Raw genomic sequence first — 19347 nt, forward strand, 5'->3', positions numbered from 1 at the left:
CAGAAAAAGAATCCTCACCAAGCCTATTGAGTAGGACCTGACTCTCAGGTCCTGGGTGGGGAGAGCTCACATTGCAGGACGACCCTCTGAAAATGTGTCATGATGTGTTCAGTTCCGGAGATCGAATGCAGGGGTTCAGATAGTGTGGGTATCACCTGCGTCTGTTACATCTTCCCTTCAAAGGTCTTCTTTCCAGATCATTACTCAAGCGAATATTTATCTTTTGATTACTGTGAATGTCCCTAAAGAATGAGTGCAGCGTGGCCCAGTCTAGAAACTGTATACTTCATAGCAGGCCCAGGCCCTCTGACACTGGGCAGGGCACAGACCCAGGGGTGGCCCAGCCTCTTCCCGTGTGAGAGGACAGGTGGGACGCTGGAGGCCTGCCCAGGTGTCCCCATTTCTACCGTGGTGCCTGCACGTGCTGACATGCATCTGTTCCCATCATAGGGATAATTACGAAAATGAATCTACTTGTTTTGATTTGATTTGTTTTTACGTTTCTTAGTGAAAAACAGTTGACAGCAAAGCCCAGAGTCCATAAAGTAGAGAATGAAGCTCTGTGCTCTAACTCCTACAGTAACTTTCCCGAAACTGTCCTGGTGGAGATTTCATCTTTGCTGAATGGTTGCTACTTGTACAGAATCAATGACAAGATTCCACGGGCACTGTACATTTTGTTTTTAAAGTGTTAAATGTAAATTCACTAAAAGTCAATTCAATACATGTTCTTATTCTGAGTGCCTTTTACTTAGAAGACCTTTGTCTCTAGCCTCAACAACAAAGAGAAGTATTCCCAGTTCCAAAGCCTAGTAATATAGGGTAATATTAGGTCATTGTTAGGTCAACAATAATAATTTCTCTAAGCTAATAGGGATAGAACTCTTTACTAGCTTTTTTGTTATTATAAAAGCATAATCCTAACTAAAACTATTTTCCTACACAGAGAGAGCCAGCTGAAGAGGCCTTGAAGAGTAACAATATGAATCTTGACCAGGCCATGAGTAAGTAATATGATGCACACTTAAAGCACACTTTTTTAAAAGGTACCAGTGTGTGGAGTTTGGATTTCCAGAAACATTTCATTGTAGTCTTGCGTTAATGGTGGAATATGTACTGGGTAGACAGGACCAGGCTTCGGCAAGGAGTAACCACATGACGTGCAGTAACCACACAGCAAGTCTCTGGAGACTGGTGGTCTCAGGACAAACGGCCAAACCCCACATGGAGGCATGTTTGCTTCTTTCATTTTTTTCTAGTACTTCGACAAATAGATGAGTTTTTCCATCCATTCTGAGGAGAGGTCATCGTGACATTCTTTGAGAAAGACACGAGGACCACAGGCCAGACTTCATTTGACACTGACTGAGCCCATTCTTCACGCCCGGCCCCAGAACGGGCTTGCTCAGGGCCAGCAGAGATGTCTCTTGCTGGTGGAGCGCTTACTCTGTGTGAGAGAGGAGATTTACCTCAAGAACAAGCCGCCCTCATTCTGGAGCTGCTTTAAAAGTAGTAATAACTAAAGGCGATAAATAGTCAGAATTGGAAAACTATCACTGTGTTTTAGAATGGTATATTAAACTCAACTACAGCATAAAGGTTAAAGGAAAAGAAAATTAAACATAACTATGGCTACTACAACTTGGTAACAAAATCTCAGCACAAAAAAGAGATAATTTGTGACATCAAAATATAAAAGGGGAAGAGCAAAAGGATGGAACTTTTATAAGCCAACAAAGAGAAATTGGTGTCAGCAGGAAAAGGACTTTCTGTCTCTGAGATGTTTAATGTAGACCTCATGGTAACCACGAAGCAAACATCCAGAACAGAGACACAAAACACAAAAAGGGGAGACAGAAAGTGGAAAACCACCAATGTACAAAGGTAGACAGGGACAGAAGGAAAAACAGTGAAGAGACAGAATAACCAGAAGGCAAAAGATAAAAGGACAGCAGTAAGTCCTTACATGTCAGTAATCTCTCTCTCTCTTTTTTTAAGATTTATTTATTTTAGAGAACGAGCACGAGCGGGAGGGGCAGAGAGAGATGGAGAGAGGGAATCTCAAGCAGACTCCACACTGAGCGTGGAGCCCAAAGTGGGGCTCGATCCCACAGCCCGAGATCACAACCTGAGCCAAAATCAAGAGTCATACACTTAACCCACTGCACCACCCAGGCGCCCTGTCAGTAATCTCTCTTAATGTCAGTGCACTGAACTCACTGATCAGAAGGCACGGAGTGACTGGATAGATTAAAGCCACAAGTCCCAACTCTCTGCTGCCTACCGGAGACTCATTACAGCTCTAAGACACACACAGGCTCATGTTGAAAGGATGGAAAATGATATTCCAAGCAAACAGAAACAAAAAGAAGACAAACATAGCCATGCTCGATACCAGACAAAATAAACTTAAAGCCAGAATGGGTAATAAGAGTCAAAGAAGGTATTTATATGATGAAATGGGTCAATACATCAAGAAGATGTAATGGTTGTAAAAATACATCCATTCTCAACACCTGATCACCAAAGTACATTAAGTAATTAATAACAGATCATAAGGGAGAAATAGACATTACAGTAACTGGAGGGGACGTCAGATACCCCGCTATCAACAATGGATAGATCATACAGACTGAAAACCAACAAGGAAAAATTGAATTGAACCACACTTTAAAGCAAATGGACTTAAAAGACATACACAGAGGATGCCTGGGTGGCTCAGTCAGTTAGGCATATGCCTTCGGCTCAGGTCATGATCCCAGAGTCCGGGGATCGAGTCCCACATCGGGCTCCTTGCTGGGCGGGGAGCCTGCTTCTCCACTCTCCCTCTGCCTCTGCCTGCTGCTCTTCCTTCTCGTGGTCTCTTGCTGTCTCTTACAAATAAATAAAATAAAAAAAAAAAGATAAAATAAAATCTTAAAAAAACAAAGACACACACAGATATTCCATCCAACAGCTGCAGAATACACATGTTTTTCAAGCACACATGGAACATTCTTCAGAATAGATCCCTCCTCCTTTTTCTAAAGGTTTTATTTTTAAGTAATCTCTACACCAAATATGGGACTCGAACTCAGTGCCTCTCCAAGGTAGATCCTGATAGGCCATAAAACTAACCTTACTTTTGGGGCACCTGGCTGGCTCAGTCAGTTAAGCGTCTGCCTTTGGCTCGGGTCATGATCCCAGAGTCCTGGGATTGAGCCCTGCATTGAGCTCCCTCCTCAGTGTGGAGTCTGCTTCGCCCTCTCCCTCTGCTACTCCCCCTGCTTGTGCGCTCTCTCTCTCTCTCTTAAATAAATAAAGTCTTTTGGGGCGCCTGGGTGGCTCAGTCGTTGGGCGTCTGCCTTCGGCTCAGGTCATGATCCCAGGGTCCTGGGATCGAGCCCCGCATCGGGCTCTCTGCTCAGCGGGAAGCCTGCTTCTCCCTCTCCCACTCCCCCTGCTTGTGTTCCCTCTCTCGCTGTGTCTCTCTCTGTCGAATAAATAAATAAAATCTTTAAAAAAAAAAAAAAAAATAAATAAATAAATAAATAAATAAATAAATAAAGTCTTTTTAAAAAGAGAGATTCACTCAATAAATCTAAACACAGAAAACTCCAGGACCAAATGACTCACTGGCAGAAATTCTACCAAATACTGAAGAAGAATTAACATCAGTTCTTCTCAAACTCTTCCAAAATATCAAGAAGAGGACACTTCCAGACTCATTCTACCAGGCAGCATTACTTTGATACCAAGACCAGATGAGGATACCACAGGAAAACTACTGACCAATATCCCTGATGAATGTAGATGCAAAAATTCTCCACAAAAATACTAGCAAATTGAGTTCAGCAACACTCAATGAGTCAGATTATATTCCATGACCAAGTGGGATTTATACCTAGGATGCGAGGCTACTTCACACAAATCAATAAATGTAACACATCAACATCAATAAAATGAAAGATAAAAATCATGTGATCATCTCAATAGATATGGAAGAAACATGTGGCAAAATACAGCATCCTTTCATGATTTAAAACAAAACAAAAAAACACACTTAGCAGACTGGGTATAGAAGGAATGTCCCTCAACATAATAAAGGCCATACACAACAAACCCACAGCTAACATTATTCTCAGTGGAGAGGAGTTAAAAGTGTTTCCCCTAAAATCAGGAACAAGGCAAGAATGCCCATTCTGTCCACTCCTATTCAAGATAGTACCAGAAGTCCTAGCCAGGGCAATTAGGCAGGACAAAGAAAAAGAAAAAAGGCATCCATGTTGGAAAGGAAAAAGTCAAATTCTCGTTTTTTGCTGATGATATGATCCTATATAGAGAGAATTCCAAAGAATCAGTCAAAAAACTTAGAATTAACAATTTCAGTGAAGTGGCAGAATACAAAATCAACATCCAGAAATCAATTGCATTCCTTTACAGTAATGATGAAGCATTGAAAAAGAAAGAAAACCATCCCAATCACAATAGCATTAAAAACAATAAAATACTTAGGAATAAATTTAACCAAGGAAGTAAGAGATCTGCACAGTGAAAACTGCAGGACTTTGCTGAAAGAAATTGAAGAGGATACAAACAAATGGAAGGGCATCTCATGTTCATGGATTGAAAAATCTAATATTGTAAAGATCAGTTAAATTGCAGTCCCCATCAAAAAACTGAAGGCATTCACAGAAGAAACAATTCCTAAAATGTGTGTGGAACCATAAAATACTCCAAATAGCCAAAACAGTCCTGAGAAAGAACAAAGTTGGAAGTATCACACTTCTGGATTTCAAACTGTACTACAGAGCCACAGTAATCAAAGCAGTGTGGTACTGGAACAAAAATAGACACATCTGGGGCCCCCGGCCGGCTCAGTCAGTGGACATGTGACTTGATCTCAGGGTCTTGAGTTCAAGCCCCATGTTGGGCCTAGAGCTTACTTTAAAAAAAAAAGTTAGACACGTCAACCAGTGGAATGGAACAGAGCTCAGAATCAAACCCCGTCAGATACAGTCAAACACATCAACCAGTGGAATGGAACAGAGCTCAGAATTAAACCCCGTCAGATACAGTCAACATAATATTCAACAAAGGAGCCAAGAACACTCAATGGGGAAAGGAGAGTGTTTTGACACGTGGTTGGGAAAAATGGAGAAACTTGCAGAACAATGAAATTGGACCCCTGTTTCACACCACTCATAAAAATTAGCTCATAATGGATCAAAGATTTAAACAAAAGATCTGATACCATAAAACTCCTAGAAAAAAACTTAAAGAAGAGGCCTGTCAATATTGGTCTTAACAGGGGCGCCTGGGTGGCTCAGTCATTAAGCGTCTGCCTTCGACTCAGGTCATGATCCCAGGGTCCTGGGATGGAGCCCCGCATCGGGCCCCCTGATCATGGGAAGCCTGCTTCTCCTTCTCCCACTCCCCCTGCTTGTGTTCCCTCTTTTGCTGTGTCTCTCTCTGTCAAATGAATAAATAAAATCTTTTAAAAATATATATATTCGTCTTAACGATAATTTGGGGAGCATGACGTCAAAAGCACAAACAACAAAAGAAAAATTAACAAATGGGGCTACGTCAAACTCAAAAGTTTCTGCACAGCAAAAGAAACAACAAAATAAAAAAAACCTAAAGAATGGGAGAAAAATTTTGCAAGCCATATGTTGGATAAAGGGTTAATATCCAAAATATATAAAGAACTCAGTCAACTGAAACAACAAAAAAAGTATGGTTTTTAAAAATGGGTAGAAGCTTTGCGCAGTGGCAGTATCGTAGCCAATGAGGTTTATCCGAGGCACGATTATTGCTAATTAAAAATGGGTAGAATAACTAAATAGACATTTCTGCGAAGAGATCAGATGGCCAACAGACACACAAAAAGGTGCTAAGCGTCTCTCATCATCAGGGAAATGCAGATCAAAACCACAATGAAATCTCACCTCATCCCTGTCAGAATGGCTTTCTTCATCGAGAAGACAAGGGACATGGGTGCTGGCGAGGACATGGTGAAAAGGGAACCCTTGTGCACTGTCGGGGGGAATGTAGATTTGTCCGACTGGTATGGGAAACCATATGAAGGTTCCTCAAAAAATGTAAAGTCGACTCACTGTACGATCCAGCAATTCCAGTTCTGGGTATATACGCAAAGGATGAAAACAGGATCTAGACAGGATCTCTGTACTTCCGTGTTTATTGCAGCATTATTCACAATAGCCAAGGTATGGAAACAACCCAAACGCCCATCCACAGATGAATGGATAAAAAGGATGTGGTTCATGTACACAGTGGAATATTATTTAGCTGTGAGAAAGGAGGATCTCCTGCCATCTGCACCAACATGGACAGACCTTAAGCACATGATGCTGAGTGAGTGAAGTCAGACAAAAACAAGTACTTAATGATCTCACTTATATGTGGCATGTATCCAAGTTCAACCTGTAAAGCATAGACAGCAAATGGTGGTTACCTGGCAGCGCGGGTGGGGAGATGAGTGGTGGTGTTTCAGGGTACAGATTTGTAACAAGCAGTAAGTAAGCCACAGAGATCCACCACCCTGCGCTTGTCCACAGATGACCTCAAAAGTGCCACGATTACTGATTTGGGGCTACCGATAAATTTACCCAGCCGGTGAATTCACAAGCACAGAATCCGTGAACGATGAGGACCAACTTTGTAATTAATGTGCAGGTGCCGAAATGTGTGGTATGAGCTGCCAGGACAGAAATGACAATCCGTGTGAGCTAGAAGTTAGTTGTAACTTGTTATAAGTGTAAAATAGCACAAAATCAAATGTAGCCACGCCAAACCAGTCACTAGCCCGAACCCATGAGGACAAAAACCTTGCCTGTTTTCACATGATACTGTGTCCCCAGTATCTGGAAGAGCCCTTGCAGCTCACGGGGATGCAGGAAATGGAAATCAAGGGCTGTGAGGGGTCAGCGGTGCCATTTTATTTTATTTTTTTTTTTTTAAAGATTTTATTTATTTATTTGACAGAGAGAGACATAGCGAGAGCAGGAACACAAGCAGGGGGAGTGGGAGAGGGAGAAGCAGGCTTCCTGCCGAGCAGGGAGCCCGATGTGGGACTCGATCCCAGGACCCTGGGATCATGACCTGAGCCGAAGGCAGACGCTTAACGACTGAGCCACCCAGGCGCCCAGCGGTGCCATTTTAAACAGGAAGATCAGGGCAGGAACACAACCGGGGAAGGCTGTGTGAAGGAGGGGGTACATCCCAGTGGGGAGGAAGGATAGGCCCCTGAGGGGCAGAGTGGCAGGTGGATTGGAGTGGGCGGAGCAGGAACAGGGACGAGAGCAGGGCCTGGTCATAGACTGTGGGGCTTGCAGGAGCAAAACCATGGCCTCCCTGTTTTCCATGGGGTTGAGAGGCTCCAGCTGGTGCTCATCACTCCTGACACTCGTTGGGCGGTTAGGTGTAAAGTGTTGCTTCTGTTTGCTCCAGGCGCCCTGCTGGAAAAGAAGGTGGACGTGGACAAGCGTGGACTGGGAGTGACCGACTACAATGGAGTGGTCACCAAAGCCCTTGGCTGCCGCCCACCAGTCTCCAAAGACTCTTCCGGGGACCGCCCCACCTTTCTCGACAAGGTATGAATTTAGGGGGTGTTTTGTTTGTTCATTTTTAACAAGAGGTATTTTTCATTTTAACTATGTCCTTAATGCAAGCTGGATTCAATACTTGCCAGGCTGCATGTAATATTTAAGTGACTTTTACCCACTTTTTAAAAATATATGTGAACGTTTAACTCAGAAGAAATAGTGTTACTGTTATATTTCATACGATGTAGGTAGGGTTAAAAAGTACCGAAATTGAAAACTGATTTTCATTTTAGTGGGTGAACTTGGCTGGCTTATCTGCTTCAATTTGTCCAATAACAAGGGTCATCAAATTTCTGTTTTACTGTCTTATTTTATAAGACATTGGAAATGATGTGTTACATGTTTAATCTGAGAAAAAGAAACTAGAAGTGGTTGGGCGCAGGCAGCCGTGTCTTAGTCGGCCCAGCTCGGCCCTTCAGAGAGCCTGCAGGCGTCTGCCGGAAGCCCGGGGCGATTGCACATGTCCACACACCAGTTCAGCCCCTTCAGGATAGTCATGTAGTGATGTCCCCTCTCCAGATGGGTGTGCCTTCAAAAGGAGGGGGAGAACAGCATCCCATGAAAATCAGTCAAAATGTTGAACCTTGAAAATAAAATTGAAGCAAGAAAGGACAGGTTTAGAAACAAAACACAACAAAGCAGAAAGGCTCACAGGAGAGAGAGATAACACTTCATCTCTGCCCACAAATGAACAGGATCCTCGGCCACACACTCCCCTCCAGAAAGCTGTGGCTGGGTAGGGCCTGGGGGGAGGGTCAGGTCTGCCCTCCCCCCTGCTGTGCCTCCCGTCGCATCCAAGATCCTTAGTGAACTTGGAGTACACATAAACAGCCAGTCATAGGTGGAGCACACTTAGTCTAAAATATTATTTGTTGTTTATGTGAAATTCCAGTTTAATTTGGTATCTTGTATTTAACTTGCTAAGTGCGGGACCCTGACTTACTTCCTTGTCTTTAAAATGTAGAATAATACAAAAAAAAGAAATGAAGAATAATACTACATGCTAGTTGTGGAGTTAGAGGAGATAAATTTGCAAAGGGCCTGACACATAATGTGACCTTAATAATGTAAAAGAGTAAGATCCATCTGCTTTATAATTTACCCTGTTATTGGATTAAACCATATGAAACAGCTGAATGTCGGCAGAATGCAACCAAATGTACCCCTAGAGCCCTGGTACTGAAGGAAGGCAGCCTGTTTATTTGAAAATGGTTGTAAAGTGTTTTCCAAATAAGACTTGCTAATGTTTCTGTGCTTCTCCTGAGCCCTGCTCTGGGCGGAGTCAGCAGGGTCTGAGCACATTGTAAGCTAATGTATGTGTGAAGTAATGGTTATGAGAACAGCATCTTAATCCTCTTTCTCTTTTTCTTTTCCCCTCTTCCTTTGGCCCATGTTCTCCATTCTCTTGTTACCCACACTTTTTTGATCTTTTAATTCTTTATCCATCCATACCCCTTTATATGTCCTTGGGAAACTGCTTTGTGCATTGTCTGCGGATGGACACTGCACGCAGCTCACCCTTTCTTTCTCCAATCAGGACGGCGGCCTAGTGGAAGAGCCCACGACTTCACCGTTTTTGCCTTCACCAAGCCTGAAGCTCCCCCTTTCAAACAGTGCACTCCCTAATCAGGCCCTGGGTGGGATTGCCTCAGGGCTGGGCATGCAAAACTTGAATTCTTCTAGACAGGTAAGGCTGTGGGGAGAGAGCCAGTGTGGTCTCGGTTTCACCTGCCTCTAACAAATGCGTTTGGGACATACACTTTGATTTTTAACTAATACCTGTACTTTAAAATACAGTCGAGGGCGCCTGGGTGGCTCATTTGGTTAAGCGACTGCCTTCGGCTCAGGTCATGATCCTGGAGTCCCGGGATCGAGTCCCACATTGGGCTCCCTGCTCAGCAGGGAGTCTGCTTCTCCCTCTGACCCTCCTCCCTCTCATGCTCTCTCTCATTCTCTCTCTCACAAATAAATAAAATCTTAAAAAAATAAATAATAAATAATAATAATAAATAAATAAATAATAAAATAAAATAAAATACAGTCGAGTATGTTAAGGTAGCTGAAATAGGAGAAGGATTTCCCCTCAGGTGATGTACAGGTTTGGAAGTTGAGTCCAGTTCTTGAAATTGAGCCATGTTGTAGGAAATGCTTCCAAACTTTATTTATTTTTACACATAACGAACACACACGTGAGTTCAGTGCCCTCAGTGCTCAGTACTGCCAGTTTAAATGGTGTGTCCTGCAGGGTGGTCTCCAGCTGCCAGGTCCCTTCATGGATCCGGGTGATGCCATCCTGTGCACCAGCGGTCCAAACCTTCCATACCGTGGTCTTTGAGAAAACACCACGTGCTCCCCCTGCTCCCTGAAATAGAGGTGACATCCCTGTGGTTTCCAGAGAGCCACGTTGGTGTTTTCCCTTCTCTGACACTCAGGGGATGTGAGAGCCCCTGTCAGGCATCACAGAAGGGAGGACTTCGAGTTTGTGTTGACCGCGGCTCCATGGCCCTTGTGTCTCCCAGTCCCCCTGGAAGACATGACCCGTCCGTAGGACGTCCTTTTCATGGATTCACTCGCACGGGAGGCTGACACGCACCCACCTCTGAAGCAGCTCTTTAAGTAGACGCTGTGATGTTTGGGGCGGCCCAGCAGAGCCACGTGCGCGCCGGTGGTCCCAGGGTGGCAGTGGGTGGGGCCTCAGCCCGCGGTCTCACGTGGCTGATGCTGCTGGTGGTTCAGTGCAATGCCTGCTTTCCGGGGTTCTGCCGTCGGACGGCGAACAGGCCGGCGGGCGGGGTGCTGGGAGCGAGCCCACCCGCTGCCGCAGAGCAGAAAGTACGCCTAAAATGCAGTGATGCTATTTAACACAAAGGTAACTGCCTGGATTTATCCATTTATTCAGCTTCCGCTTTGGTTGAAATTATACTCCTGTTTCCTACTTGAAAATGTTGCTGGCCCCGGGTTAGCAGTCCGCACCCCACCGCAGATAGCCTGTGAGAAAAGCTTCCGAACCCCATGGCGTGCGTGGCTGTTGTTTGGAACACTGTATTATGGTAGTTTCTGTGGACGCGGTAGCCTCGTTTGGGGCCCCTTTCCGACTGGCAGTGTCGCGTGAAGACATGGGCAGCCTTCACGGCTGGCGGCCCGTCGTCCGCAGCCAGCCTGCCCGGCAGCATCTACTGTGAGTTCACTTCGGTAGAAGTCGTAGAAGTCGACAACGGTAGGAAGTAGGGAGGATTTTGCTGTCGCATTTAGGAAGGCAGAGCCTCCTCCAGAGCTCCGTAGCGACCCGGCCCGTGCCATCTCCCCGCAGATGCCGAGTGGCAGCCTGGGTATGTTCGGCAGCAGCGGAGCAGCGCAAGCCAGGACCATGCAGCCGCCGCCGCAGCCCCCCGTGCAGCCTCTGAGCTCCTCCCAGCCCAGCCTCCGTGCTCAAGTGCCTCCGTTTCTATCCCCTCAGGTGGGACCCGCGGCGACTCGGATGGGCGTTGTGTGTGTCTGTGCCGCTCGACGTCACTGTTTGAAAGTGAGAGCCAGTTCATTCACCCACCCCCGAGCGCGGCCTTCCTGTCCGCCCGTCCACCGGTCCCCCGGCTGCGGGAGGCGTTTTCAGAACGGCCCCTGGGGGCGCCCCCACCATCCGTGGCCCGGCTAGGCGTCCACCGGTTGGGAGCCATGCCGCTGGGTGAAAAGATCCACCTCACACGCACTGTAATGCGGTTCTTGTCCGGGTCTTAACAGAATTATTCAGATGAACCCGATGAATTGTCCTAGGTGGGAGAGGAAAATGACAAGCTGAAACATTGCTTAACCCGTAAGGGGGCACGTAGGAGCACTCAGGGCCTGAAGAATGCTTTGGTGGCCACCTGCATGTGATCATAGATCATATTATATATTAATATATTACTGGCTCCTTAGTTAAGTTTATTACTTAGTATTAGACCATTTTTGCCCATAGAGATTCTTTAAAAAAAAAAAAGTGTCAAACAGAAAAGGAAAAGGATATCTTGTTTTGCATAGCTCTAAAGCATATGGATTTTTTCATGTTAATTATGTTTACTTTTAGAACATTCCATAATTTTACACTTTGGACTGAGTTTTTCCTTACAGTGTTTCAGTCCTCATCCCTTTTAAAAATATTCAGTAATAGATTACTAATGATAAGCTATAGAATTAGTTGGAAGTAGGTAACCCTCCACAATTGGTTGAACCCAGATTTGTGCACTGAGTTGAGATGGCTGAAATGTAGGTGAAACAATAGTTAAATTCATTCATCAGGATACAGGGTGGGCCGCGATACCAGACACCCCAGAGTGCAGAGGCTTAGACAAGACAGGCATTCGCTTCTCTGGGTGGCCATGCACGAGGCAGCGGCTCAGGGCTGTGGGGCGCCCCTGCCACAGCCCTTCCCGATCGCTGGGAGCTGCACAGAACACATCCACTGTGTCCCACTGCCCGAGCCTGGGGACACAGCCACCCCAGCCTGAGGGGCAGAAGGAGAGCTGGGCCTGGGTGACTGGCAGCAGGCTTCCCACACTCAGCAGAGCACGTGCTACCCTTGTGCCCCACGTTACCTGTACTGTCACACAGCGTGTTTTCTTTAAATGACTTGCCTGCTTAAATAAATGTGTTCTTAAAGCAAACTTTACATACCTGTCATAAGTAGAAAAAAAATCACATTTTTCTGATACACATTAGACAACTATTAAAGTGAAAGAAGCCCATCCACGTTCTACCTAAAATCATCTTGCATAAATGTTGTGATAAACATGCATAACCCATGGTGGAAAACATTGAAATCTCCAGTGCCAGGCCCCAGATTGTTTCAGTGCAGTGAATTCCAGTTGAAGAGATCCCCCTGAACGAGAATGTGGATTGATGGTCCAGGGCAGGGCCGGCAGAGGGCGTAGACCACTAACCGAGCCCATCCTGGGCAGAGACCCTCCTGGGGGTGGCGTGGTGCCTGCCAGCAGGAGCGACTTCTTCCCTGAGACCCCACATTCACTATCTCCCGTCCTTAAATTATGCCCATTTATTTTCACTGTGACAGAATGTGAGATCAGTTTTCGATAGGAGTTACCCAGAGCCCTAGCATCTTAATTCGTGTCTAAAATATTTGGAGGTAGAAGGCTCTTTCTCTCCTTCCTTCCTTATTTTCTACAGAAGCATGTTAACTACTAATGGCAAAAAGCCCATGAGTTTTTTAATGGCTTTTGAAGTTCATTCTTGAGACAAGCATAACTGTCATTAATTCATCAGTTCTGCACCTTGAAACACTGCCTGGACAGGTGGCCATTTCGACAGGGACACAGTGCCTGACACTCTGTGTTGTGTTCAACAGGTTCAAGCACAGCTTTTGCAGTTTGCAGCAAAAAACATTGGTCTCAACCCTGCACTATTGACCTCGCCAATCAATCCTCAGCATATGACGATGTTGAACCAGCTCTATCAGCTGCAGCTGGTAAGTGGACAGATCATTCAGCTTCTAGAACTAAGGAAGAGTGCGCACTGACATTCATGAAGCTATGCCAGCAACCTAGCCACTAATAAAAGTAGTTAGTTAATGCCTCACTTTCTTCATGTCAGACTGTTGAAAAAATCAGGAAGTTTTTCACTTAAGAGTGTCAATTCTCTGGCCCCTTCACAGAGTGTCCCAGACCTTACCAGGAGGCGTGTCCTTCGGCTCAGGGTCTCAGCTAGCCTTTCTCATCCAGAGTTTCCCGTCAGAGCCACAGAACACAGAAACTGCTTTGAGTGACGATTCTCTAAGTTCTTCAAGGGTGGGACACACAAAGACTGTTCTGGAAGCGTGAAAGAGAAGTTACTTCATTACATACAGTAGATGCTGTAGAGATTAGGGTTTAATGCCCTCTCACAGTCCCTTTTGAGAAAGACTGATGTAGCCTAATAATTCTTGAAAGTTTTACAATTTAACATACCTTAAATTTTTAATTTTCAACAATCTTACTGCTTTTACCATAAAATGCCGTGTCACTATATCTCTAGATGCATACTGGATTTATATACACTAAAAGACCTTTCTTTAATATGTTGACACCTGCTTTATTTCGAAGTCTTGTCCAGTAACTTCATCTCCTTGAAAATGACCAGGAATCCTTAAGGAAGGTAAAAAGGCCTCTGGTAGACAAAAGCACTGATGCCAAAGCTTTCCTTATAGGAGAGCCCTGGGCCCTGTCAGTCCTCACATCTAACCAGTCTAAGGGTCCAGTTTTCAAGTAAGTAGCAGTGTGGGATGGGAGGAAGAAAGTGCCCAGAGAAAATCGTAGTTTCAGGGAGAACACAGAGCTCAGGAAGTGGCGTCACGACTATGTTAGGCTCTCAGAGGCTGTTTCTTTGTCCATAAAATTGGAGATGGGGGGCACCTTGCAGCGTGGTAGGAAGGCTTCCCAGGACCTGAAAGCGCGGTGGGTGGGTGGTTCGAGTGCACAGGACTATTGCTTTTACTACCAGCAGCAACAGGGAGAGACCCCTAACCTCAAAAATGGAGAAGGAAACAACCATAAAAGTCAGGCACACATTTAAAAAGCATATTATGTAAAGGTATTTTTATAGAGGAAAGTAGCTTTCTGCTTCTTGGTAACACTGAAGACATGGCTGTATTCTGACATGAGAGATAGCTAGTTATCATACTGATGTTCTAAAATCTCTTATTTATATGGTAATTTTTATTGACCCCTATAATGTGAAAGACATCAAGAAAATCTCTTTTTTTTCCATTGAGGCATTTTATTTACACATATATATTACATCTCTAGAGAAAGAAGCCCAGGATTTTCCCTCCTGTGCATTTTCATCTTGCTTCTTCATGGTCCATAATGCCAGCTGAGCTTGTCAGTACAATGAAACCAAACTGGCAGGACAGGAGCAGATTATTCCGCCATTTTTCTAGATCTTTGAGTTATACATCAGAACTGGGGCTGATCTCTCCACACTTGTTTAACCTGCCCGTGAGGTTGACAACGATTTTCCCAGCTGATAGACAAAAGCATTGATGCCAAAGCTTTTCTTAATAAGAGAGCCCCAGGTCCTGTCAGTCCTATAACCCTTACTGCCCATTAGACTCAGTCTAACCAGTCCAAGGGGCCAGTATTCCAGTAGTAAGTAGAGCCACAGGCCTTACTTACTACTAGAAACCCGACAATGATATTGGAGCATGGCCTAGTAAGAGTCTGGCCTTCGCCTCTCTTTGCAGCATTGTTAGTGCTCTTGAGAGCCTCTACCAGGACATTCATGTGACCCATGATGGCGGCATGGAAAAAGATGGTGGAGGGCGCCTGGGTGGCTCAGTTGGTTAAGCGACTGCCTTCGGCTCAGGTCATGATCCTGGAGTCCCTGGATCGAGTCCCGCATCAGGCTCCCTGCTCGGCAGGGAGTCTGCTTCTCCCTCTGACCTCTCCCCTCTCATGTGCTCTCTCTCATTCTCTCTCTCTCTCAAATAAATAAATAAAATCTTTAAAAAAAAAAAAGAAAAAGATGGTGGAAAAAGCAAGAAAATCTTGAATTATGTTTAATGTGTTCTGTTTTACAAACAATTCATACTGTTTTTAATTTTTTTTTTTTCCAAAAATTCGTAAAATAAAGTTTTGGTGCATCCTGAGGTTGTTTTAGGGCCTTTAAGGATTCACTTAAGTGGAGTATTTTATTGCTCTATAATTTACAGATTAATGAGGCATTTCTAATAGTATAGTCTCTACCTTTATATGGATCTTGTTTTAATAAATCCTCTTGCTAAACATGTCCTCAAAAATCCATGTTATAAGAAAAAAATGTATGATTGGCAGCCAGCGTTTTGAAGCAATCAAATGATGGAAGCTCCGCATGGCTGTGTGGCAGGTGCTCACGGTCAGGCAGCTTGGCAGGCGGGCCTGTAACAGGAGTGCCACGGGCCGGTTTCAGGCAGCCTGTGGGGGGACATGAGCATGCGGCCCCTGGCACTCACAGGCCTTGAGTCTGTGTTGTTCTGATTATCTGGGGCGGCCACTCACTGCTGTTCTGCTAGGGTCTGAGCCACTCTGGATGACTTTCATCTGTATCACTGTAAGAATCAGTAGTTTTTCGTTTTCCCATCATTTCTTTTACTTTTAGTTTGTAAGATTTGAGGAGAAGAATTTTGATCTCTTTGTTAACTGAAAAATATTTGCTGACAAATCTCATTACCTACACTAAAGGGTACTGACTGAATTAGTTTTTAAAAATCTACATGCTAGGGGCACCTGGGTGGCTCAGTCGTTAAGCGTCTGCCTTCGGCTCAGGTCATGATCCCAGGGTCCTGGGATCGAGCCCCGCATCGGGCTCCCTGCTCCGCGGGAAGCCTGCTTCTCCCTCTGCCTCTCCCCCTGCTTGTGTTCCCTCTCTCGCTGTGTCTCTCTCTGTCAGATAAATAAATAAAATCTTAAAAAAAAAAAATCTATGTGCTAGAAGGGTTTGGGAAAGACATTTCTCCTTTTAAAAATGCTTCTACCTCACAGTATGCTTAAACCATAGTATGGTAAGGGGACCAAGAATCTTGGCTGTTCTCTCTCTCTCTCTCTCTCTCTCTCTCTCTCTCTCTCTAATACACAAAAGCGGAGGCCTGTGCTGGCGGCCCTCTTACAGCATCTCCCTGTTCCCGTCCACAGGCGTACCAGCGTTTACAGCTCCAGCAGCAGATGCTGCAGGCTCAGCGTAATGTTTCCGGACCCATGAGACAGCAGGAGCAGCAAGTAGGTACCGCCTGGGGGGTAGCTGGACTCGCCAGCGCCCGTCCTGCCTGATCTGCAGTTGCCAGAGGGCAAACTGTTACGTTGTCATTGACTTTTCTCTCGCTAACCCCCCCCCCCCCTTTTAGCAGTCTCGGGGTCACCTTGGTTTGGGAGCAGGTGGGTCCAGCCAGCGGAGACTAAATGCCCTGGGTCTGGAGACAAGTGATGTGCGCCCCTCTCAGACCTTTCCCAACTCGCCTCTCTGCCGCCAGGTTGCGCGCACAATCACTAACCTGCAGCAGCAGATCCAGCAGCACCAGCGCCAGCTGGCCCAGGCCCTGCTCGTGAAGCCGCCGCCGCCCCCGCCGCACCTGTCTCTGCACCCCTCTGCAGGCAAATCGGCCATGGACAGCTTCCCCCCCCACCCCCAGGCCCCCGGCCTGCCCGACCTGCAGACCAAAGAGCCACAGTCTTCACCCAGCACCTTTGCTCCTTACCCTCTAGGTGAGTCCCCGCAGTGCGGGCCGGCGCTCTCTCCCAGGGCTTCCTGGTAAGGGAGCACCACTGGCCGTCTTCTGCAGAGCGAAATTCTGCTATGGCCATAAATACCTTCTAGTATAAAGTCTTTTAAAGGAGCACCAGCGAGAGCCCCAGAATTCCCTCATTTCTGTTGTCAAATCAGTTTGTTCTGTTCCTGGTTTCCTGCTCTTTAGCAGCCACCATCCCCCACCTAACTGCAGGGATGAGTTTATAATGGTTTTACTAGTAAATGTGTTTAGATTTTTAAAAATCAGGTACTTTTTGGAAAGCAGTGGTTGTCCATACAAGCCTTGTAGTGTAGAAGACAGTTTGTATAATCCGCCAAATCAACATGCATGTGTTGACCCCTAACCTGTAGGAAGCATGCTCAGCACATGAAATCCGCAGGTCGGCAGAAGATACGGTGCCACCCTCCAGGTCCTATAAACCAGCCAGGAGGGGCACGGGTTACATAACTGCAGGCAGGATCGAGGAAATGTCCCAGGGAGGTATATGTCAGTAAATGGATTATACGTGAAACAGTTTGATGTAAGAATCCAGAACCTGGTGACCGCTCTCAGGCTTGTCTGCTAGGTGGCTGTTAGTATGAAGCTCCAGGACAAAGGGAACCAGTAACCCAGGAAATACGTATCAGGAGCAAAGGTCAGATGCGTGATAGTGAGTTTGCTACTGGCTGATGGTGTCCCTTTCCTTAATACTGCCCTGAAAAGAGCTGTAAATCCTAATCGTACGAGCATGTTCTCCTTGACATGCAATCCTTGTGGTATGTCCTTAATATGAACCTGATGAATGCTAACTGTGATCATCCCATCCCTTTCTCATTGCCCCACGCTCACAAGCCCTTTGTGTGCACGGAGGAGGGCAGTCTGGTGGCCGATGCCTGGCTGGAGAGGTGACCCACCACACTGAGTCCCAGCTCCACCAGGGCTGGCTCAGCACTTCCTTGCATGACTTGCCCGACTGTCTCTGCCTCAATTCCCCATTTAAAGTGGGGCTACTACTTCATGGGGGTCCTTTAAAGATTAAGTGAGATAATACGTGAAGTTCTCAGGACAGTGCTGCATGCAGCAAGCCCTTTGTGAGACGTGAGCCAGACACAAGCCCATCTTGTTGAGGAGTCCTTTCAGAAACCGGTTCCGTTGTCTGTTACCCGGAAAAGCTTCCGCTTCAGCTTGCTAATGTCCATCTGGCCTCTCAACCTATTTTTGGAGAGTAAAGTACACTAATCTTTATTCTTAAAGATTTTTTTCTTAATACAAATGAAAAAATTAGTACAGTGGCTCTTCAAAATTAGATGAAAAATAATTTTGATAATATTTTATAATATTCACATTAAACTTACAAACTTATTGAAAATAAATAGCGGGACGCGTGGCTGGCTCTTGATCTCGGGGTTGTGAGTTCAAGCCCCACATTGAGTGTAAAGATTACTTAAAAATAAAATCTTAAGACAAAAAGAAAGAAAAGAAATAGCTAATCAGGGGCGCCTGGGTGGCTCAGTTAAGTATCTGCCTTCAGCTCAGGTCATGATCATGGGTCCTGGGATCGGCCCCACGTCGGGCACCTTGCTCAGCGGGGAGTCTGCTTCTCCCTCTGCTGCTCCTCCTACTTGTGCTCTCTCTTTCTCTCTCTGACAAATAAAAATCTTTAAAAAGAAAAAATAGCTGATCCAGTATAAGAAACTTAGCCTATAAAATTGCCTCTCTGCTTGGTTCTTGGCATTTTTCTTCAATGGTTGTAGCTCCGTCCACCTTCCTTCCCACGCAGTGTCTCCTTACTCTGCTGTTTCTTAACTGCTGGAATTTGTCGTCCGCACAGGAAGATCAGGCACAGAATAATGAAAAACAGCTTCATAGGCAGTGCTGCAGAGAAGGGAGAGCTGGTGTTCACCATGAATGGTGCTAAAGAAAAACCCAGAGCAGGGGCCAAGCATGGATCTCAGATGAGCAGGACTTCAGTGACCAGAGCCTGGCAGGACAGGGTGTGCCCTGGGCAGTCATGCTAACTTGTGGCGGGGGGCCACAGATGAGCGGGCAAGCTGGGGAGATGGGTTCAGGCCCAACACTTGGAAGGCCAGGCTGCAGCCCGGCCTCACTGTCCCCTCACCCAACTACATGTGTGCAAATGGAAGCGAAGGTTGCCGTCCGTGCCAACCGCACACAGACAGCCGCTGGCGGCATCTGACCTGCCCAGGTGGTGTGTTTCATCTGCAAAGTGTGTGTGTGTGTGTGTGTGTGTGTGTGTGTGTGTGTGTTAATTACCAACATTTACAAATTGGAAATTTTTAAATAAAAGTAACTTCTTGCTTCTCTTAAAATGGCTCCGTGGGGTCTGCCTTCCCTGTGGCTGTCACAGGCTGGCACCAGCAGCTGGCACTCCGGGCGGGACAAGCACCGTCAGGTTCACCACCATCCCCACTGGGCCCACTTCACAGCCGCTTGGCCCATGTAGGCATTTGAGTTTGCAGACACGGATTTAAAGCCAAGAACAAACCTGTTCAA

The 19347-nt window shown here is 45.9% G+C and overlaps 1 protein-coding gene and 1 non-coding gene across 3 annotated transcripts in view; both read left to right on the forward strand.

Moving 5' to 3' along the window:
• Nucleotides 1-19347, forward strand: part of TNRC6C (trinucleotide repeat containing adaptor 6C) — a 99763-nt gene that overhangs the window by 63245 nt on the left and 17171 nt on the right. Inside the window, exons 8-14 of one of the 2 annotated variants that reach the window (XM_032429944.1) lie at nucleotides 947-1004; nucleotides 7453-7595; nucleotides 9121-9294; nucleotides 10918-11064; nucleotides 12946-13065; nucleotides 16244-16327; nucleotides 16579-16810. In XM_032429944.1, the coding sequence (XP_032285835.1) occupies nucleotides 947-1004; nucleotides 7453-7595; nucleotides 9121-9294; nucleotides 10918-11064; nucleotides 12946-13065; nucleotides 16244-16327; nucleotides 16579-16810 (958 nt within the window). The remainder of the gene's footprint in view (nucleotides 1-946; nucleotides 1005-7452; nucleotides 7596-9120; nucleotides 9295-10917; nucleotides 11065-12945; nucleotides 13066-16243; nucleotides 16328-16578; nucleotides 16811-19347) is intronic. The other variant, XM_032429945.1, reaches the window with a different exon arrangement.
• On the forward strand, nucleotides 5741-5886 carry LOC116648172. Its single transcript, XR_004302457.1, has one exon. It is a non-coding gene; the product is annotated as a U4 spliceosomal RNA (small nuclear RNA).

Source organism: Phoca vitulina, unplaced genomic scaffold (assembly GCF_004348235.1).
Source record: "Phoca vitulina isolate PV1807 unplaced genomic scaffold, GSC_HSeal_1.0 scaffold41, whole genome shotgun sequence".
Classification (NCBI taxonomy): Eukaryota; Metazoa; Chordata; class Mammalia; order Carnivora; family Phocidae; genus Phoca; species Phoca vitulina.